General features: G+C 46.2%; 1 protein-coding gene across 1 annotated transcript in view; it reads left to right on the top strand.

Moving 5' to 3' along the window:
- Positions 1 to 24,172, top strand: part of LOC126267870 (hemicentin-2-like) — a 778,179-nt gene that overhangs the window by 728,530 nt on the left and 25,477 nt on the right. The window contains exon 11 of the mRNA XM_049973180.1: positions 7,966 to 8,277. Coding sequence (XP_049829137.1) covers positions 7,966 to 8,277 — 312 coding nt within the window. The remainder of the gene's footprint in view (positions 1 to 7,965; positions 8,278 to 24,172) is intronic.

Genomic DNA, 24,172 nt, shown 5'->3' with positions numbered 1-24,172 from the left:
CCAGTTCACCACTTGGTGTAACCAGTGGCTGCTCAAGGCCAATCCTTCCAAAATCCAGGCAGTCATTGTGAGCAAGAGCACCCCTTCCTTCCTCCTCCTTTATTTTTTTGTCACCATCTATGGCTGTCCTATTCACCTCACCCCCACCTTCAAGTACCTCGGCGTCACCTTGGACCATAGCCTTTCCTCAACCCCTATGTCAATATGATCCAAGCCAAGGTACATTCCCGACTCCACTTTCTCATTCTCCTCTCTGGCAGCACATGGGGACTGGACCCCTCCACTGTCCTCCACACTTATAAATCCCTCATCCACCCCATTCTCTACTGTGCCCATCCCGTCTGGATTTCTGCCCTCCCACCTTCTACATGTCTGTCCAAATTCTTGAACGCCATGCACGTCACCTCATCTATTGCATCCGGCTCCCACAGCCGACACAGCTCCTATATGACTTGATTCCCTTCCCGTACCTTCTCCTTTTCTTCTAATGGATACGGATCGTTTACACCTCCCACAAGCTAGATCCCCCACACCCAACTGTCTCTCCCATCCTCACCTATCCCAGCCTCCTGCTACATGTGTATTCTTGCATTCCACCTGCTATCCGTCGTCACACGCTCCATGCCCTGGCCCAAGGTGGCTTCAGCCAACACCCCCTCCCTGATGATGTCCTTGTTCCATCCATCTACCCCTCCTACCAGCTCTGGCTCTCACCTCTCATTCCCCGCCCTCTTTTCGCCCAGGGCTCCCTCTCTCCCTCCTCGCATTCCTTTTCCCCCCTCCTCTCTCCCACATCTCCCACTTCCAACCCCCTCCCAGGGCTTCCAACCCCTCCCCTCTCCCCTCCCCCACACTCTCCCTTCTTCTCCCACTGGCTCGACGTCGCACCTTTCCGTCATCCTACCTCTCCCTTCCAGCTGGGGGCAGGACACCCTTTCATCAATGTGTTTGTGAGTGCTTCGCTGATGATCGTCACCAGTGTTTCCATGCGTCAGTTTTTCTCTGGTGTGTGCTACAGTGTTTTCATGTGTTCTCTTATGTTTGTGTCTCCGACTAGATATCTTTGTCCGTTCAGCTGGGGACACCCATTGTGTACAGTGCCTTCCATCAAACGACTTCTAATATATTGTGAAATGTTCATCATGTATTACAATGCTTTCTATGTTCCTCTGTCTGCTATGTCTGTTGTTTCTATTGGCTGAAGAGCGGCGTATGTAGGCCGCTTCCAGCCCCGCCTCATCTGAGACATGAAATAATAGTAAAGGAAAAAAAAATCGTGAACGTCAATAACCACTGAGATGGGAAGTGGTGAGTTTAGTCGAGAATGCCTTTAAGGGAACGAAGTCGCCATTATGAACACCTCACTGTCTTGAACAGGGCTACGAGAGACTGTATGTTCCTTCTGCCTTACTGCAGAAAGACTTGGAAGGAATGTAGCCACTGTACCTGATGGCTGACAGCGGTGATCACAAGAATGTGTGAACGCAAGAAGGCCGACTGTGAACAGCCACATGGCACTAAAGAAAGGGATGACCATCGTGTTTGGAGTATGGCTCTGGCACATTGTACTGCATCTCCAGCAGGAGTCTGAGTAGCGGTTGGCACCACAGTGACACAACGAACTGCTACTGCAAGGTGGCAACCGATGAGTCCCCTCTAAAATGAATGCAAGGCCCACATCACTCTCCCACCTTGCATTTATAATACACAACGATCAAGTTTGCATCTGGTTGTGCGGAGTCATTATGAATAGTTCTAGTTCACACTGGAGTAACTAAGTTGGGCAAGTAGTGATTAAGTGTCTCATTTCACGCAAATATCAAACTCTGTAGCAGATGAAAATAACACAGTTAAGTTCGATTTCTGTGAGCGAGCCACAACGCGCGCTGTTCGATGGAACGGGGGAACGGCCGAGTCCGGGAGGTTAACAGCAGCCTCCACGGGCGGTCCGAGAGAAGGCCTGTGGACACGACGCCCTCTGTGGGCGGCAGCCATTGTACAGGTTCGAGGTGGGGTAGCGCCCTCTTCCAGCACAGTAAAACCCAAAACTGCGATTTCTCCACTACGCGGAAAGCTGGCCCACACTCAGTCTTTTGTGGCCAAGACGCCGATTAACACAAAAGAGGTTTGGCGCCGCTACGGGCCCTGCTAGCGAGGTGCTTTCCTTGTAAGCACCTCCCACCCCTGCTCTTCCTGTGGGACTCTGCATAACGTTCCATTAGCAACGCAGAAGCCTTGAGAACGTTTCAATTTAAAACGATTCCAGGAAGCCACTCATTGGCTGAAATTGTGTGACGTGCGGCAATGACTCCCGCTCATACAATCTTTGGAGACAAGACAGGGGATTGGCGGAGATTTTGTAGCAAGATGATGATTGGGCAGCCGCTGGTGCAGAGTAGGAGACACTGAGGCTATGCTCGACCTAATAAAAAGAACATATCAGGGGTTGGAAGAACGAAACAAGCTAATCCGCATTAATAGAACATTTAGAATACCATAACCACCATCCTTCAAACATGGAACAAGAAATGAAAATAAAGAGAATAAGAAACTATGACAAACATCTTATACAAACGCTAAAAAACTTTCAAATTCAGAAAGCCATCGCCGAAAACAAACATCTGATAAATGAAGAAACACACATCAGCACAGGCTCCCTACTACATTTAGTAAAAGAAATGATATGATATAAAAAATCGTCCCTCTTACACGACCAGGAGAAAAAAGAATGAAAGTCCCTTCCCCCCCCCCCCCCCCCCCTTCGCCTTCTGGACACACACACAACACACACAAACACACATACACACACACACATACACACACACACACACACAGACACACACAAACACTGCCCACAAAAAATTTACACCAAAACACACATACAGAGACACATGCACACTCAAATGCATACACAAACAGATCACAGATACTTCAATAATTACAGAAGAAATTTCAGCAATAACGTTCAATCTTTGGCAATAACATCTGACAGTCGGCAACACAAACCAAAACATTGCATCGAAACAAGTGTCACATTCATAGTGCTGAGAAATGTGGGAAAGTAACATTAAATTGGCATTTAGAAGAAGAACAACAACACCAAAAATGCCACAGGAGCATAATATATAGGAAATCGTCTACGCCCCCTTTAAGTACAGTTCAAAATATTACTACTTAATAGGAAATACCAACTACCAGAACTGTTTATAACCTATAGCAAAATAACATCAGACGGGACGACACAAGAAGCAGGGTAGCACTGGCAAATTGGACATTCTAGGCCAAAGGTAATGTACAAGCATCAAACATCGGCGTTCAGGAAGAAATTTGTGAGGCTGTAGGGCGACAGTGTATGGTAGTGAACCATGGACTGTGGGGATACCAGAACAGAAGAGTTAAAGAAGTATTTGAGATACGGTACTATAGAATGACGTCTAAAACTATGAATGGAAAGGTTCTCCACAGAATGGGAGAGTAAAGAGATATGTGAAAGAAACTGGAATTGGCCATCGAATTCAATTGGAATTAGTTTCCGCCTCGTAAGATCCCTGAACTGTGATGAGCGCTATTGTGACTTTTGCATAAATGCTGTAACATATGAACATACAGGGTGTTTCAAAAATTACCGGTATATTTGAAACGGCAATACAAACTAAACGAGCCGCGATAGAAATACACCGTTTGTTGCAATATGCTTGGGACAACAGTACATTTTCAGGCACACAAACTTTCGAAATTACAGTAGTTACAATTGTCAACAACAGATAGCGCTGCGGTCTGAGAAACTCTATAGTACGATATTTCCACATATCCACCATGCGTAGCAATAATATGGCGTAGTATCTGAATGAAATTACCCGAAACCTTTGACAACGTGTCTGGCGGAATGGCTTCACATGCAGATGAGATGTACTGCTTCAGCTGTTCAATTGTTTCTGCAGTCTGGCGGTACACCTGGTCTTTCAAGTGTTCCCACAGAAAGAAGTCACAGGGGTTCATGTCTGGCGAATAGGGAGGCCAATCCACGCCGCCTCCTGTATGTTTCGGATAGCCCAAAGCAATCACACGATCATCGAAATATTCATTCAGGAAATTAAAGACGTCAGCCGTGCGATGTGGCCGGGCACCATCTTGCATAAACCACGAGGTGTTCGCAGTGTCGTCTAAGGCAGTTTGTACTGCCACAAATTCACGAAGAATCTCCAGATAGCGTGATGCAGTAATCGTTTCGGATCTGAAAAATGGGCCAATGACTCCTTTGGAAGAAATGGCGGACCAGACCAGTACTTTTTGAGGATGCAGGGACGATGGGACTGCAACATGGTTCTTTTCGGTTCCCCATAAGCGCCAGTTCTGTTTATTGACGAAGCCGTCCAGGTAAAAATAAGCTTCGTCAGTAAACCAAATGCTGCCGACATGCATATCGCCGTCATCAGTCCTGTGCACTATATCGTTAGCGAATGTCTCTCCTGCAGCAATGGTAGCGGCGCTGAGGGGTTGCCGCGTTTGAATTTTGTATGGATAGAGGTGTAAGCTCTGGCGCATGAGACGATACGTGAACGTTGGCGTCATTTGGACCGCAGCTGCAACACGGCGAACGGAAACCCGAGGCCGCTGTTGGATCATCTGCTGCACTAGCTGCGCGTTGTCCCCTGTGGTTGCCGTAAGCGGTAGCCCTACCTTTCCAGCACGTTCATCCTTCACGTTCCCAGTCCGTTGAAATTTTTCAAACAGATCCTTTATTGTATCGCTTTACGGTCCTTTGGTTACATTAAACCTCCGTTGAAAACTTTGTCTTGTTGCTACAACACTCTGTTCTAGGCTGTGGAATTCCAACACCAGAATAATCCTCCGTTCTAAGGAATAAACCATGTTGTCCACAGCACACGCTTACAGCAGAAAGACGACGTACTGAATGGTGCACCCACAGACTGCATTGTCTTCTATATCTTTGACATCACTTGCAGTGCCATCTGTTGTTGAAAATTGTAACTATTGTAATTTCGAAAGTTTGTCCGCCTGAAAATGTACTGTTGTCCCAAGCATATTGCAACAAACGGTGTATTTCTATCGCTGCTCGTTTAGTTTTTATTGAAGTTTCAAATATACCGGTCATTGTTGAAACACCCTGTAAACGTAAATGGAGCACACTGCGTCTCAAAAATATATTTGATTTTACCACATTAGTATGCGTTTTCTTGATTGTTGTAACAACTAGTTACAGCATTCTGGTGTATTCACTCAAGGTTCAAGAATGTGGACGTATGGGAGCGAGGGAAAGAACAACCGCACCACATGTGAGAGTAAGTAGGTTTGAGAAGTCGACGATGGGCGGTAGGACCTGAAGTGTGCACGATCCAAAGGTAGGTCTGTGTTGTAACTAACAAGGGAAACTCCCCATCGCATCTTGTCAAATGTAGTGGTAACATGGGCCACAGGATAACCCGTCAGAAACTGGACACAGATCCAGCATGAAAAGAGGAAGAAAGTTTACTGAACTGTAAAGAAAGAAGCAAAATAAGAAACAGTGAACAGTCGAAGCTCAATATGAGCAACATCGAGCGAATTTGAAAGGCCCCAGTGTTGTGGTTATGTAGTCACGTTTTAAACTTCGATGGAGAAGATCTGTGTTCGAATCTATATCATGCACAGTAAACATTTTTTTTACAAAGTTATGAACTGTCCATCAGGTCAGTGACGTGTCCGTTCCCTGTATTCAAATTTGTGTCTGTATCGTGGTGTAACTTCAGTTTGCAACAGCGAAATGTAAGGGAGGGACGTCCAGACGTAGGTACCTTCTTTTTTTTTCCCAAGTGTCACATGTTATGACTCTTACGTTCGTTTTGGAAACTTTGACTCTTGAATTCCCTTGTTGTAACATAGTTGACACTGCTTAATTGTTGTTTTCTTTTCTGTGGGAGTTCTATGCGGCATCTCTCCTGCTCTCACTGTTCACCACCACATTTACCTGCGACGGTAATATATTCTTACCGCACGACTCATATTCTACAGTCATGCTTATTAATTAAAGATAATGCTGATAAATGGTGAAACAACGCTCTGGTGGGCGATTGCGGGTTTATATCACCTTGGGGTATGACCTTGGAGTGCATTTGACATGAAGGCGTCGCACGGTGGCACATACGCAGAGGTGTGTTGGTGTATGTCAGAGTACGGTGCAGCGAGTAAGTGTGCAGACTCTTTAGATGCGCTAATGGTGAGTGTGTGTTGAAAATGACTAAAAGAACATATATCGATGACATTATAAGGGGTAGAATACTATGGCGATTTTAAGTTGTCAAATACAGCAGGTCGTAGCACGGGCCCTCCGTGTGTCACAAAGTGATCTCAAGATTATGGCAGCGATTCCAGCAGACAGGGAACGTGTCCAGGCGCTACAGTGAAGGGCGTTCACAGTTTAAAACACCACAAGAATACCGATACCTTACCATCAGTGCCCGTAGACAGCCACGGAGTACGGCAGGTAGCATTACTTTGGACTTTACCACAGCCACTGGAACAGTTGTCTCCTGGCAGACTGTCTATAGATGACTGAACAGACATGGTTTATTCACCTGGATACCTGCAAGGTGCATTTCACTGACCCCTGGTCAAAGGAAAGCCCGTAAAGTCTGGTGACAAGAACACAGTACAATATCATTGGAACAGTGGTCCCAGTTTATGTTCACGGAAGAGTCCAGGTATAGACGAACAGTGATTCTCGCCTTTTCATCTGGTGTGAACCAGGAACCAGATACCAACCCCTTAATGTCCTTGGAAGGCACCTGTATTGAGGTCGTGGTTTGACGGTGTGGGGTGGGATTATGATTGGTGCACGTACATCCCTGCATGTCTTTGATAGATGAACTTTTCAGGGGTGCAGTGGGTCCCACCTTCCTCCGGATGGATGATAACGGACGGCCCCACCGAGCTGCCATCGTGGTGGAGTACCTTGAAACAGAAGGTATCAGGCGAATGGAGTGGCCTACCTGTTCTCCAGACTTAAACCCCATCGAGCACGTCTGGGATGCTCTCGGTCGACTTATCGCTGCACGTCTTCAAATCCCTAGGACACTTCAGGAGCTCCGACAGGTGCAAGAATGGGAGTCTATACTCCAGCAGCTGCTCTACCACCTGTTCCAGAGTATGCCAAATCGTTGTCCGGCCTGCGTACGTATGCATGGTGATCATGCCCGATACCGATGTCGGGGTACATGCGCAGGAGACAGTGGTGTTTTGTAGCAATGTGTTTCGGGACGGTTTTCTCAACTTATCACCTATTCCGTGGACTGTCAGATCTGTGTCGTGAGTGTTCCCTATGTGTCTATGCTATTAGCGCCAGTTTTGTGTAGTGCCACTTTGTGTGGCACCACATTTGGCAATTAACCTTAACTTATGAGCATGAGTGTATAACCAATATATCGTATAACAATTACCAAGACTACAGAGGGAGAACATGGACATCAGTCATCGGAGGAGAAGTTCATATTTTTGTGAAAAAAAGGGACACAAGGTAGATTTTAACACGAATCTCCCGCTTTTTAGTCCAACACCTTTTGCACACTTCAGTACACTTTCTTCTTGTTTTCATGACTGATCTGCCTTCAGTTTTCACGGGATATCCACAGGGATATTTCACCACTAAGTCTAATGGGGGTGCGATGGGGAGTTTCCGTTGTACGTCACACAGCTCTGTTGGACCACGGCTTACCATTCTAGATAGGTTGTTCGACATTACGTCAAAGATTTGAGTTTTGCCCGGTTCTTTTTCGTGAATGGAAACCAGTGCAGGTATACTGCTGGAATAATTGGCCTGTAATGTAACATAGGTCTAATTAGCATTAAGCTGCTAAAGTACCCGAGAGGCTGTAAACCGTGTTTCAAAGTGGCACCAAAATCGCCTCATCAGCGTGCTGTAACGACTGCTAGCTGCGTGAGTTGACCTCTTTGTCCTGCCGCTCGCAGGTCGCCCGGACAAGGTGCAGAACTGCACGGTGGGGAACGTGACGGCGCATTCGCTGTCGCTCCGGTGCGCAGAAGGCTTCAGCGGCGGCCTGCCACAGTCATTCCTGCTGGAGGTGCGCGAGGACGACTCGGGCGAGCTGCGCGCCAACCTGAGCGCCGGCGCGCCCACCTTCCACGTGCAGCAGCTGCGCGCCGGCGAGCTGCACCACCTCGCCGTCTTCGCGTACAACTCCAAGGGCCGCAGCGAGCCCGTCTTCCTCGCCGTCACCACCATGGCGGCGCTCGAGCGCCAGCTCAAGGCCGGCCACCACGGTAAGGCCGCGCCCTGGGCGCTTCATCTTCTTCACATCTACTTGTTATCTGAGGGACACACTCTACCGTGGTCAGGGAAAGCTAAGCTCAAAGTATAACTAAACTTTTAAACTAAAATAATTTGCAAAACTAATAGTTGAAAGTATCTTTCACTTGAATGAGATTTTCACTCTGCAGCGGAGTGTGCGCTGATATGAAACTTCCTGGCAGATTAAAACTGTGTGCCCGACCGAGACTCGAACTCGGGACCTTTGCCTTTCGCGGGCAAGTGCTCTACCAACTTTTTTTTATTTTTTTTTATTTTTTTTTATTTTTTAAATCGCTCCCTGTTTTTACCCCTGCCACCTCTCATAACAAATGTAAATCTAAAAGCACAATGGAAGGAACAATTTTTTAAGACATTACAGACTTATGAACACGAAAAATAAATTGAAACCACTACAATGGGATATCTAATAAATTAGTAAAAGAAAATGATGGAGCTTAATTAGCTGAAAAGAAAAAAAAATATTGGCAAGTTACGAGTAGGTCTCACGCTCTGGGAACCCCATGCTTACTTAATCATCTTTGTGGACAGGTCATTCATCCCGGGATTCGATAATCTCGGCGATTTTTTTCCTATTGTCGACACTGATAATGACAGGATAATGGTTCAAGTAATTCCAAGACTTACGAGGTTGTTTTAATTTCAAGTTTGACTTCGGAAGGGAAACTCTCAAGGAAATGATTTTTTGTGTTGCGCAGTTATAAATTAACAATTTTCGGATTTTTTGTTTTTCTTGTAGTATGAATCATTGGTTCTGCTAAATTTCATGAATCTACGTCAGTGAGAAGTACCCTATAAATTTTTATGAATAGGTTTTGCTAGTAATAAAATACGAGATATAAATGGGCGTATTGTGCTAATATACAAGCTTAGTTTTGTTACCGAACAAAGGGACGATAGATCTTAGTTTGTGACTTAATGTTCAGATCAGGCTGTGAAAATGAGGCTTCTTAACAGTCGGATACCACGGAAAAACAATTGTTTTTCATTCCATATAATTACAAATTAACAATTTCGGACTTTTTCCTTGAGTTTTTCTGAGAAAGCTTTCTTCTATCCCAATTTCATAATTCTAGGACAATGGTGTGTAGCTTCTGGTGAGTGAGTTTTCGAGTATGAAAACATGCGACGTAATTGGCCGTGTCTTTTGACTTCATAGGCTTCGAAGCTCAAGTGTGTTACGCGGCCGAGGCGAAATAGACCGTAGTATCAACCATTACACACGTAGTCTACCGGCAGTTCCGCTTTTTTTTTTTTTTTTTTGAGAATGCAGAAAAAAAACAAGGCAGCCATGCGCAAAAAGTTGCCAATAAAGTGAACTAAAACGGGCCATCTTGCTCGCCGCGGTCACATTGCTAGGCGGGCGGCCACGAACGGGCGGTCGTCATTACATTGGACATCACCAGCCACCAATCGTTGGAGCGCCCGGGGCCGCTGCACACAGTCAGAGACTGTTTCTGTTACCATAGGGGAATCGTGGAAAGATCACATCTACAAGTTAATGTCTTCTCACACCCGGCACACCCCAGCTGGGTGGTGGGTCCATGAATGACGAACCCAAATAGTTCGCAAAAAGGTTCCGGTAATCCTGTCTGTTCGTTAAGACCAGAAACTCGTCGATCATATAGTACCATAAATCGAGGACGTCTTTGTCTCCATCGCGGTATATGTAGTGTATCACCATTCCTCGTACCCAATTAACCGCATTCATCCGGGTCATAGGAAAATAGACAGCGTCGGGATGAAAGAGTTCTTGAGGTAAAATCGAAACGTAGGGGCGGCGAAGCAGGAAAGCCAGGATCTGGCGGATCAGTTTCCAGCACTCACGCGCGGGGCCACAGTTCAGTCTATGTTCGTCCGTGTCTAACGTCGTGCAACGGGGGCACACAGGGTCGTCAATTAGGTGAATGGCATGCAGCCGTTGTCGGGTTGGTAGTTTCTCGTTAACGACCACATACCACGTCGACCGCACGAAAGTAGACAGGAACGGCGCGTGGATGGCTCGCCATACCCGTGGCCAGTCGACCGTAGGGTGGCGCCGTACAATGTCGTTATCCGGAGTCCAGTGCTGGAGAGCACTATAATAAGTCTTCGCTGTCGGATTCCGTGTCTCCGATATAACCCGCAACACATAGCTATGCTCTACGAAAAACGTTCTAATATGTGACAGCGAGGGCGATAAATGTCCAACTGGTACCGGTGGGTACAACGTACGTGGGGCCACTTCTTCAATCAGTAGGCCGGGGAGACTGGCTGAAGTGAAAGCCAGAGTCGCCTCATGGAACGGAGATACAGTGCCAGCGCTCTGTGCTTGACGTGAGTGAGTCCAACACCGCCTTTGTCGAAGGGTAAAGTAAGCGTAACAAAACGGATCTTGAAAACAGCACCATCGTTCACCACGTGTCCAAACACTGCCTGTATCCTGGAAGCCATCGTGTCCATTATCGGCAGTACATGGGCGTAATGGTTAAGGTGAGAAGCCATGTACACATTGACGTATTGGGCGCGTTGCAAAATGTTCAACGATCTGAATTTATTGAGACGAGCCTCTAAACGGAGTCGTCGTAAGACCATACTATACGTAAAGGCCGCCGTGCGTTGTATTTGTCGATGGAGTGATACCCCTAAACACTTGAGCATCGGGACCTTTGTCAGAGGTACGGCCAGACCTGCAGGCATTCCTCGTCCTACCTCCATGTAGCGTGATTTCCGAAGGTTGAGCACACTGCCTGCCACCGCCCCATACTGGTGGAGCCAGGAAAACGCCGTGTGTATTTCATCACCAGACCGTGCTAAGAACATCACATCGTTGGCGTATGCACCACATCGAAAGGTTACGGAACGGAGGGTAAGTCTTTCTAAGCGTCGCCGTAGTCCGTGAAGAGCTGGTTCGAGGGCAACGGCGAAGAGCATGGCAGAAAGAGGACAACCCTGCCGGACGGACCTGTTGACACGGACGGGGGCGGACCGACAGCCGTTGATCATAATCCTCGTGACAGCTCCATGGATCAATCGAAGCATAACAGACGTCGTCAGACGCGGTACACCGATGTGTTCCATAACAGCACGCAGGAAACCATGGTTAACGCGGTCGAAAGCATGGTCGAAGTCCAGCGCAACAAGAGCGCCTTGGAGGCGGCAAGTTTGCATGAGCGCCACCACGTCTCTATAGGTGCTTAAAGTCGTAAACACATTAGTGTCGCCCCCGAGGCAGGTTTGATCAGTGTGAATGGCCGCCATTACCGTAGGTTTGAGCCTCTCACGGAGCATGCGTGTCAACAGCTTATAGTCAGTGTTTAGCATTGTCAACGGGTGAAAATCAAGAGGGCGACGGCCTCCGCCGGGTTTGGGCACAGGGATCAAAAGACCCTCAGTAAAGTCAGATGGTACCTGAAATTCGGCGTCCAGGAGTTCACTGTACATCCTGACCCACATTGGGCCCATGAGATCAAAGAACCGCTTGTAAAATTCAAGAGGAAGGCCGTCAGGGCCAGGCGTTTTGTTGGGAGAGCCACGCAACAGAGCCTCTCGCAGTTCTTCCAAAGTCACCGCCGACAAGAGCGTAGCATCATCTTGTAGGTTCCGAGAGACTGGTAGGTCAGATAGGACTTCCCTGACCCCTACATTCATGTGGGACTCCCTCTCGTAAAGAAGTTTATATGACTGTGTGAACACTCGGACGATATCCATTTGTGCGTCAACGCGTCGGCCATCCTCCGTCTCAACCTCGGTAATGAGCTGCCTCTTGCGTCTTCGGCGTTCTTCAATGATATGGTGGAGGGAAGGTCGTTCACCACGAACATCATCAGTCGTCCTCGCTCGCACCCGCACACCCGCAAGACGTACGGCGTTGATACGAAGCAATTGTGCCTTGACGCGTTGTACTGCTGATTGTCGCTCTGGCGACGGCGGATGTACAGCCAGTTCGCGGAGCGCAGTATAGTAGAAATCAGTAGTCGCAGTATACCAGCGCACTCGGTCGCGTCCATAGCTGACTAATGTTCGGCACAGTGCGGGTTTTGCACACCGTAACCACCATTGAAGTACAGAACGGTAGGCGGGTAAACGCCGGTGGCAATTGCTCCATGTGGACTCGACTGCGCGTCTGCAATTTATCGCATCAAGAAGGGCCACATTGAGGCGCCACGGACCCCCACTTCGGCGGACGCGCTGGCGGGGAAGGGTGAGAGTACACACATATGCAAGGTGATCCGTGAACGCTGCCGGCCACATCTCAGCGTCGACAACGGCCGATCGTAGGCCGCGGGTGACGTAGACTCGATCCAAACGGCTCGCGGAGTGACTAGTAAAGTAGGTGTGTGCTCGACGGTCGCCGTGTTGGATGATCCAGGTGTCCAACAAGGCCAAGTCCTGTACAAGTGCCTGGAGTGCCGGGCAGGTGGTATAGTGTGGCTCCTGGTCGGATGGGCGGAGCACACAATTAAAATCGCCGCCTACTACCAAGTGGTAGGTATTTCCCTGGAAGAGCGGGGCTATATCTTCGGCAAAAAAGGTGCGCCGTTCTCTCCTTTTGCCGGTGCCTGAAGGAGCATATAAGTTCACCAGACGTACTGTACCAATCGTGAGTGCGACCCCCCGGGCCGACGGTAAATAGGAGACATCAGTAGCCATTATCCCTTCCCGCAGTAGAATCGCCGTACCTCCGCCGCCCACATCTGCAGGCATAGTGTAGGCGTCATATCCGTAGGCATAGAGACAGAGTCCTGATCGGACTTCTTGAAGGAAAACAACGTCCAGATCCGCAGCGCGTAACGTATCCTTCAGCATACGGGTCTTGACATCAGATGTAATGCCATTGACGTTGATCGTGGCGAGGCGGTATGCCTGGTCCATCAAGTCTCGGGAGGTGACCATGGTATGACAGGAGGGCAGTAGTCGTGACGTGGAGCGCCGGTCTTGCGAAGTGCTAGGCAGCGACGAGAGGTGCTCATGCCGCCCTAGGCGTCTGTCGCCGGCCGCGTAGACGCTGCCATCGGCATCGGTGCATCGTCTTGGTCCTGAAACGCATCCTGCAACTTCATCTCCTGCGCCCAGTCGCCCAGGGACGTTGACACCACTGGATCTCGAGAGGCAGACGGAGGCAAGGGTGCATCCCCGGTGTCGGAGCTGCGGTGATCTCCCGCATCCCCATGTGGTCCAGACCCAGCGGTAGTAGGTGAAGACGTCGAACCGTGTGAGACGGTAGGGTCGCCTGTGTCGGCGCGGTGGAGCGGTTGAGGCACCTCGTCATCCAGCGGTGTCGCCTCGGGCTTTTCTACGTCGTCGGTTGTCTTGCGCCGCTTCTTATGACGCTTGGGTGATTTCTGCTTACGCTGCCGCGCCTCTGTTTCCGACGTAGGGCAAGGGGAGGACGCTGCATCCTGTGCTTCAACTTCCATCGCACCGTCGGCGAGCCGTTGTGACGGTACGCCGGGGTCCGACGAAAGGACATCAGTAGCATCAGCACTGAAAGACGCTTGGGGCTCCGTGGAAGCTACTGCAGGGTCCTCCAAAGCTCGCACCAATACAGTGGGGTCGTCATATACAGCTGGCGTCTCCCGTCTCGCCGCCGCAACATACGTAATCGGCAGAGGGGTCGGTGTCGACGGACGAATCTGGTCGGTCGAGGGTGTCTGCACGAGACGGCTTTGTAGGCATTCGGTACGCATGTGTCCCGTCTGGCCACAACCGGAGCAGGTTCTCGGCTGACCGTCGTAAATAATTATTGCCCTGCAACCAGCGATCGTGAGATACGAAGGAATATGGCGATGCAGGTCAATACGGATTTGTCGCACCCCGTTAAGGACAGGGTAGGTGTCGAAGGTCTTCCATTTTTCGGCCGTGTGGCCGAGAACTGTTCCATAGGGTCGAAGAGCAAGGGTGACCAAATCCGCTGGAACTTCAAAAGGGAGCTCATACACGCGCACATTTTGGATTCCCAATCCAGCACGTTCAAGCGTCACCACACCCACGTTTCCGTCTGAGTGGCAGAACCGATAACCTGCCGTCGAGCGTCTGAGAAGTTTGTCACATGCTTCGTCGTCAGTGAACTTAAGATATACGAAGCTGGAGACAATAGATAAGTGGAGACCGATCAGCTCGTTAGGATCAACATGTACCACATCGCGTAAAAAACGCTCTACTTCGTGGGCCTTGGGTCTAGAGTACGTAGTGTCGAACTGCAGCTTGATCCTGGCTTTCCGATACGAAAGAGCCATCGTGTGTCAGGAACGTGACGGCAATACGTAACACTAGCGCGCCGGCGCGGTAAACAACAACACACCCGGAAACGCGACACGGAGCGGCCGGGACGTACCGCACCGCTCCACAGCCAAAGGCCGACTGCCGGGTACTCACAGCTTTACTTCTGCCAGTATCCGTCTCCTACCTTCCAAACTTTACAGAAGTTTGTCCCGAGTTCGAGTCTCGGTCGGGCACACAGTTTTAATCTGCCAGGGAATTTCATATCTTTCACTTGTTGTGCCACAACCAAGTAACATAGCTGCTAGAGTACAGTACTATATAGAAAATAACTGAAAGGAACATGCAATGACATACATAAATGACACTTCCACTCAAAGTCCATACGTAGACAGAATCCATTGCGATTTGTGGTGGTCACCTAGATATTAGAAAAGAATGGCATGCTCACATGCTGGCCACAATACTGGAAGGGAGTTATTAGAGATAGGACGTTCTATTCCTCCAACAGTGCGTTTGACAGATACTGGATGGCAACGGTGCATGGGCGTGCTCAAATAGATGTCCCAAAAGGGTCTGACATTTAGTCAATTGGATTTAAGCCGGGGGAACGGCAGACCAGTGCGTTATCCGAATGTAATCTCGTTCAAAGTGATCCTCCACCAATGCTGATCAATGCAATCGAACATCGTCAACCATACAAACGAAGCTAAGACGCATATAGGGACGGAGTACGGTGCCACATAACATTAACGTTGAGCAGCTTGTGTACTGTGTTGAGGTATCTGGAGATCAGTACACCCATGCTCAGTTATGCTTCTCTACACCATCCCACCTAGATCATCAAATGATCTATTTCGACAGTTTTTCCTCTGTGTGTTCCCACCTCTCGCCATAGAAGGTACGCCCGTCATTGTCGAACATTACCGCTATGACCATCCAGGTACTATGTTGTGGGGAAATATAGGCCGCGCGGGATTAGCCCAGCGGTCCGAGGCGCTGCAGTCATGGACTGTGCTGTTGGTCCCGGCGGAGGTTCGAGTTCTCCATCGGGCATGACTGTGTGTGTTTGCCCTTAGGATAATTTAGGTTCAGTAGTGTGTAAGCTTAGGGACTGATGACCTTAGCAGTTAAGTCCCATAAAATTTCACACACATTTGAACATTTTTGGAGAAATATAATGTAGCAAGGTTACAGTTGCATCCAACCTCTGACTGCAGTTCACTAACAAGTCAACGTTTTTGTGACACAGTACTCATTTCCCATGCGCATTTCTTCAGTGGTGCATTTGGCCCTGATTTTATTTTTGTGTGCGGTACTGAAGGTGAAGGAGCTGTTGGAAAGAGAGGACGTTCAGCGAATGGATCCGCCTTTCCTTTTCCCCGACTTCAATCCCATCATGCTTGGGGTGAAAGGTCAACTGAGGTTTTCACATACGCTGTGGACGATCCACATCAGTTTGACAGCCCGACAGCCCGATCACTCCCTGTGCGCTGGCATGCGTTGATGAACTGTAGTGCAGTGGGGAAGTAACAGGATAAGGATGGCCATACCAAACATGTGACACTGATGTTGCAGCTCACAAAATATAATAAACAGAAGAATCATCTATATATTAAATGAAACACTCATCCCAATAAACCACCGTTTATTACAAACTTCCCTACCAACATAATCATGAACAGGAAATAATCACAGGATTTATTCAATATTGAAAAGAGCAGAGAACGCTAAACCAAACAACTGTTACCGTGGAATAGCTGTCAGCTAATACAGAAATGCTCTGGAAGAGACTCGACAGTTTAGGAGAGTGGAACAAAACGGCAATCTTACGAATAAGGCATGTGAAGGCAAATCTGAAGGGGACACAAAGTTATTACCCTACTGCGTCAGACGAATACGAATCTATAACATGCAAACAACATCACCTGTCGACTCATAAATGAGCCATTAATCACTCGAAAGAAATATAAGATTCACGTAACTTACTTGACCCCAACAATACTTGTACTAAAAATGTAACTGCCGTGCGGTTTGGGCCACCCGTTGGGTAGACAGTTCGCCTGCTGCAGGTCTTTGGATTTGACGCCACCTCGGCGACTTGCGAGTCGATGGAGATGAAATGATAATAATTAGGACAACACAACAACCAGTCCCTGAGCGGAGAAAATCTCCGACCCCGCCAAGAATCGAACCCGGGCCGGTTGGTATGACAGTCTGTCGCACGTGAAATCTAATATCTAATACCATGATCGCCTAAGCAGCAGTTCCTCACCATCTTCTGCATTGAGCACTGTGGAATGCTGTGAGTGCCATGTCCTGCTGCATTCTACAACACATCAGCTTGCGATTGCGGGAACATAATTTTTCTATTTTTACTTTTCTTGAGTATACCCAACAAAAGTACTCTCTTCATGATCTCCAAACCAAGTATTAACTACCAAAGACATGTCCGTCTTCTCTCCAAGTCCACTCAGTTGTCATTCACCAATGAAAAACTCTCTGCAAAGTGGTAGCCAGCGATACTGTTGTAAATAAAGGCACTATTTCCGCAGCTACCAAAATATTTAAAGCGTTAACCAATCACCTATCCCCCATGAGCTCAGTTCTCAAACAGTTATGTGTTACACTCTTAATGTGTAGTTAAGTCGCGATAGCCCCCACATCTGAATTTCTTGGAAACTGGCGTTCTGACCCACCCTTCTCTGCTATTTTTTTAGGACTAACCAATACTGAGCCCTCTTTCAACTTCTTCGACAACATCGTGTTCATCTGGCTTAACGTGGTGCCAGGAAGTTGGCCCATCTCTTAGGAAAACAGAATAATTCCTTGAAAATAATTAAGCTGTGTCGCTTCCAACGGAACGGAAACTCGCCCCCCCCCCCCCCCCCCCCCCCTGGCCGCAGCAGCATTCCAGGAAAGCCACACGTTTGCGAGAACCGGAGTTCTTTAGAAATATGTTTTGACCAGATGACAAAACTTGTGAAAGCCAAACTTCTGCACAAGGGCAGATACTCGTCATTGCAAGTCACATAACATCTTTGAGTGGACGCCAGGACCCCACACTGTGTTGTGAACATTATATGAAAAATTGCTGGAATGCGACTCGCAGACGTCCAGGACACAAAATGCTTTGGCTGTAGCTTTGTACATGCCACAAGCGCACACTTCGTTTCATGCCCCTCGCATTCTTCTTAAAAAGGGGCCTAATGGATTTGGGAAAGGGGGGGGGGGGGGGAGAGTTGTGGGGCAGGCTCGACCGGACACCGAGTCACAGCCATGGGGCTCTCTGCTTAGCCTAGTTCATCTAGGACGCAGCTTAACTACATAAAGGATCACATGCAAAACAGCCATTAGAAGAGAAGGAAAAATTATAAATAGATTTCTTAATCCCTGCAACGCCATAAGTTACCTATTAAAAATGAACGGGCTAGAACTTAGATTGCAACAAATTTCAGTCAGTTTAGAGTGAAACGTAAGAAATAAGAGTACAGAAATGAACTAACACGTAACACCCGCCTACAACCTTGGAAAAATTTGTACAGATGCAGCTTCATTCAAGCAGATTTTTATTAGGACCTTGTAATGGCAATGGAGAGGCTTCGGTGAGGCTATACGGAAAAGGATCTTTGCCAAGACTGAAAATCTCCTCTGAAAGAATCAATATGGCTTCGCAAAATAGCGATCGTGTGAAACCCAGACCGCTCCGTTCGTCAACGAGGCCAAGATCACGGTCCATAACGATACCCAATTTGACGCCGTTTTTCTTAAATTTCGGAAATGTTTGAGTCGTTTCCACTCTTGCGGCATGATGAGGAAAATACGAGTGTACGGAATAGAAGACCACTTTTGATAGGATTCAAGGATTTCTAGTAAATCGAAACTTAGCATTTGAAGCTTGAAGAAGATGAATCTTCAGACATCAAAGGAAACTGGAGCTTATACCAGGAAGTGTTACAGGACCCCTGCTGTTGACAATATATAATTTATAAATGACCTAGCGGATGACATCGGAAATTCCATGAGGCTCTTTGCGGATGGTGCTGCTGCACTCAGAGAAGCCGTGACACAGAAAATTATGGCGAAATGGAGGCAGAGTTGCTGGGATTGGCAGTCGATCTTAACTTTAAACAAGTAAGAGCAGAGTAATGCACATACGTAGGCAGAACTACCGATTATTGCATGATCACACAATTGCGGAACAATCACTGGGAGCGGTCACATCCATAAAATATCTGCAAGTATGTGTATGGGGCAACATAAATAGGAACGTTACGAAATTTTGTCACAATGCTAACATTTTTGATATCTGCTTTATTAGGAATGAAAATTATACCTAGTGGTGTATGTGAAAACTTCCGCCAGATCGGGACTCGAACCCGGATTTGCCGCTTATTTTGAGCTTTGTGCTTAACAACCTCACCTGTCCGTGCACGTTTGCAGGACCGATCAATACGTCCATATGTTAGAGTGTCTACGCTCCCATAACTCGCAGGTTACCTGGATTCCCATACCATCGTTAATGGGACAGTCGTTGAAAAGTCTCCTTTGAAAATTAAGAATGACTGTGCCGGTAAACCTCTACGTTATTTGATTTTCAAACAACTGAGCTAAACTGAATGTACTCAGACATTTCTCTCTTCACTTATTTTGATTATCACTAAACTGACACAATATTTTTTTGCGCAACGGAGTCTGTCTTTCAATAATACCTACAAAAGAATGGCCATGTCTAACAATAACCTATACGTTTCATGAATCACTTACTTCACAAAAATCTTCGTTACTCGAACTACTGCAATACAGTGAACGCCAATACTGACAGCTAAGTAAAAGATTCTAACTACTGAAGACAGTAACAACAGATAGGCATAGTTAGCAAATGAAAGATTTTGATAGAGAACAAACAATGTATTTGCCTTATTTTGTGACATCTAATTAAACAAATTTCCTTTTTCTGACGGACACACGTCCTGATCGTCCGCTCAAAACTCTGGCATCTCTCTCCCCACATCCACCACTGCTGGCGGCTCACCTCCAACTGCACAACGCTACACGCTGTTCACATCCAACTGTCCGACGCTACACAAGCGAATATTCCAACAACGAGTCTAACCAGCCACAGACTGCACACAGCGCAGTCAGCGATTTTCATACAGTGCACAACGTGGCGTTACCAACATAAAAACCTAAATAGCCTACTTACAACGTATTCAACGTTATTATTACCGTCGTTTTGTTCGTCAAGGCAGTAATAATAAACACAAACGACCTCCTAAAATTAATCTCAGGTAAGGCAGTTCCAGACTGAGTTTCACTGGAAGTCGAAGTGAAGGCCACCCGCAAAGGAGGCAGCTTACAAAATCCCGTTTCGGCCAGCTGGCTCGTCAGTCTGGGACCCATACCAGGTAGTATTTACAAAAGAAATAAGTGAAGATCCTAAGAAGAGCAGGGCGTTTACTTACAGCTTCATTTAGCGAGCGCGAATGTATAATAGAAATGCTCGCACCTAAACTTCCAGATATCAGACACTCAGATCGGTACCAAAGTCGTGTGTCGATATAGTATCAAACCAAATACTTATTTAGTTCCTGCTGATGCGCTGTCGACCAGTAGAAGATGCGTAAATGGTAATTAAAATATCAGTAGATCTACAGGGTATAGGCGACTGTAAGCTCTAAGTCTGATGGTTTCTGATAGATACGCTGGTAGAGCTTCAAATGGTTGAATTAAAAGTTTGGCGTTGAAATTCATTGACAGCAATTTTTTTAACAGATTACAAGCCGGACTGTTGTATGGTAGGACATTTTTCTACCATGTAGAAATATGCTTCAGAATTTGTAGCAATGTTCTTTTGCCAGTCTGCTTAGTTGAACTAGCGAACCTACAGCCTATATCTGTTTAGATAACTCCAAACCTATCTATACAAATACACTTTATAGGTTTTCGGGGAGGTACGTTCTTCGTACATACATCTCGAGAAAAGTTCATGAAAATAACATTAGAGAGATTCGAGCTGACATGACGGCTTTCCAACAGTTTTTACTCCTGTGAACTTTCACGACTGGAACAGTAGAGAATTTAAGTAGTCGTCATGGATTTCCAACGAACTTGATGAGTATTTATACATATACGTAATCACAAGATCTCGCCTCTGTGCACTTGGAAAGTGGCAGCAAGTCATCAGTCTCTTGACTGGTTTGATGCGGCTCGCCACGAATTCCTCTCCTGAGCCAACCTCCTCATTGGCATTTGCAGCCTGCGTCCTCACTTATTTGCTGAATGAATTCCAATATCTGTCTTTCTCTTCGGTTTTTGCCCTCTACACCTACCTCTTGTACCATGGAAGTAATTCCCTGATGTGTTAACATGTGTCCATCATCTTTTCCCTTCTCCTTCTCAGTTTTTTTTCATATATTCCTTTCCTCTCACATTCTGCGCAGTACCTCCTCATTCCTTACTTTATTAATCCTACCACTTTTCAACATTCGTCTGTAGCACCATATCTTAAAAGCTTCTATTCTCTTCTGTTCCCGTTTTTCTATGTTTCGTTACCATTCAGTGTTGGTCTCCAAACATACATTCTCAGAAATGTCTTCCTCAAATTATGGCCTATGTTTGATATGGTAGAGTTCTCTCGGCTAGGAATGCCTTTTCTACCAGTGCTAGTCTGCTTTTGGTGTTCTCCTTGCTCTGTCCGTCGTTGGTTATTTTCCAGCCTAGGTACTAGAAGAATTCCTTAACTTCATCTTCTTCGTGACCATCAATTTTTATATTAAGTTTCTCGCCGTTCTCTTTTCTGTCTTACATTTACTCTCAGTCCATATCCTGTCCTCGTTAGACTGTTCACTCCATTCGGCAGGTCATACAATTTTTTTCACTATCACTCAGGATAGCAATGTCATCAGCGAAATCATTTTTAGTCTGAGCACTTCGTTCTCGGTTATCCACTATCATTGTTTCTCAAGACTTATATACCTGTTGTATATTACCCGTCTCTTCCTATAACTTACCCCTATTTTCCGCAGAATTTCGAAAGTCTTGTGCCATTTTGCATTGTCGAACGCTTTTTCCAGGTCAATAAATCCTATGAAAGAGGCTTGTTTTTTCGTAAGTCTTGTTTCCATTATCAACCAAAAGGTCCGAATTGCCTCTCTTGTGCCTTTATCTTTCCTGAAACCAAACTGATCGTCATCTAACACTTCCTCAATTTTCTTTAATTGCTTAACACGCTCAAAACACCGGGATATTTTGCAAGTAATGGCTGCAGCCTTAGCCAAACGGGCAGCTAACTGCTCTAGATTGTCTGTGTGCGTCTCGTGCGCTAAACGTTTCATCTCCGAACACACAAAGTAATTCATAGGAGAGAGATGGGAAGAACGTGGTAGCCACGGTACTGACACACCCCTCCAAATCCAAAGAATGAACGTGATCTAAATGTTCTCTGACGTCAACGTCAACGTGTGATTGGGCCTGATCACGTTGGAAACATAGTCATTGCCAGACATCAATCGAGACATTTTGCAACATTGCTAGTGGTGCTCCAGGAAGACAGACACGGTAATGTCCTCCACCGACGGTGTTACGCAGAAGATACGGCCTGTTGAAACAATAGTAGATCAAACATTTATGGTAAGTCTGCGTTGGTGGAGGGACACATGAGATGCATTAGCTTTTTCCAGCTTCCAGATAAGACTGTTGCTGCTGTTGAGTATTAGTTGCTTTGTGAAGACAGTCTCGTCTGTAAAGGAAACACACGATTTGGAAATCATGAATATTTACATATGGTGTAGATTCCATTCGCAGAATTCCATGCCCAAGGGAGATCCGTTAGCTGATAGGTTTTGTGTCTAATGATACTTCACAGTGGGTTCCACACATTGACACAGGTGATATACAGTTCCTACGTTAGGGATCGTGTGCTGGTGCTAGGGTAGCCCTCATCCGTCGGAACGCAGCTTCCTCAGACTGAACAGGTCTCGCACTGCGAGGCTCTACCAGTTTGGTTCAAATGGCTCTGAGCACTATGGGACTTAACATCTGTGGTCATCAGTCCCCTAAACTTAGAACTGCTTAAACCTAACTAACCTAAGGACATCACACACATCCATGCCCGAGGCAGGATTGGAATCTGCGACCGTAGCGGTCACGCGGACTGCAGCGCGGACTGTAGCGCCTAGAACCGCTCGGCCGGCTCAAGAATTTGTAAACCTAGGTAGAAATGGCCATGCAAACACAAAGCAACATAAACACTAATAATGGGATTTTTTTTATCCATAGATGTAGACACTCCAGTGGTAATGGAAACTTAAGCTTCCTAGCAGGGAAGTGGACCAATATTGCAACTCAGATTACGATGTCAACAACAGTGAACTTTGACCTTAGGGAAAGAAAAGGAAGATTCTTTCAGTCTTGTATAATGAACACTGTAAATACTTAAAACGTAAAAACAATTATTCTTTCAGTATTGTATAATTCATCCCGTAAATATTTAAAACGTAAGTTCAGGCAAAACTTTAAACATAGAAATATTAATTATTTTAGATCAAACATGCAGTTCCGAACTTGTGAACTAGGAGGGGAGTCGGGACAAGGTATGTTTAACCATTCAATTAAAAGAACTTATTTACTGTACTAAATACCAGACACCGTTAATTTCAATTTACGACTTACTGAAATCTTTTGTACTTTTTTTTACCGAACCATGAGAAATGAATTTAGGTACATATTGTAATGTAATATATTAACTACAATGTTTACACAAGATTTACATAAATATAGAGATGCTAAACATTCAAAACTATCAACTTTCAAATCTTCCATAAATTTTACAAAACCTTTAGTTAAAACCTTACAGTATGTAAAACAAAAAGCTGTCCAAAATTTTTCAACAAACAAATCATTTCAAAAAATCAATGAAATGGCAAGTAGGACAATCCCTTTAACCGTAACTGAAATAAGGAGCTTTGTTTACAAATGGATCCCTTCTGTATAGCGGCGTTTACTCTAGACTGAGCTGTCGAATAATACCACTCATACATTCCACCTCTATAGCTTCCAATTCGGTATGACATAAATTTTAGTAATAATACTTCAGCACATAGTAATAGCTCATGCAGCACAGCTGTTTAGCACTTACAATAGTTAGGTAACGCGAGTAAGATATTTTCAGTCCTGAAACCACTAATTTTAGTAATAATACTTCAGCACATAGTAATAGCTCATGCAGCACAACTGTTTAGCACTTACAATAGTTAGGTAACGCGAGTAAGATATTTTCAGTCCTGAAACCACTAGGGCTTAGTAGATTTCAAGTGCAGAAGAATGTTTCTTACTTAACAAGAGAAGATGCTAGAAGGGTCAGTGGACATACTCTAATAGAACATTTTACTATCGAAAAACAGCACCCGAATGACTTGGCGTACGGCAAACTTTAAATTTAATGAAAGGTCTTTCCTTCGCGTTATTATACGTACGCTGAAACTAAATATATGTCAGGTAACCCGGATGGAAAACATCACACAGTTTTACTTTAATATGTATATTTAGAACAGGGTAGTGGTTGAGCGTGGTAACTGTGCCTAAGCCGGCATCGGAAGATGGTGTTGAGTGGAAGGAAGCTAAGGTAAAGCTGCAGTAAAATAAATG

The sequence above is a fragment of the Schistocerca gregaria genome, chromosome 4 (assembly GCF_023897955.1).
Source record: "Schistocerca gregaria isolate iqSchGreg1 chromosome 4, iqSchGreg1.2, whole genome shotgun sequence".
Classification (NCBI taxonomy): domain Eukaryota; kingdom Metazoa; phylum Arthropoda; class Insecta; order Orthoptera; family Acrididae; genus Schistocerca; species Schistocerca gregaria.
Note: the sequence above shows the minus strand (reverse complement) of the source record. Positions and strands in the feature narration are given on the sequence as shown.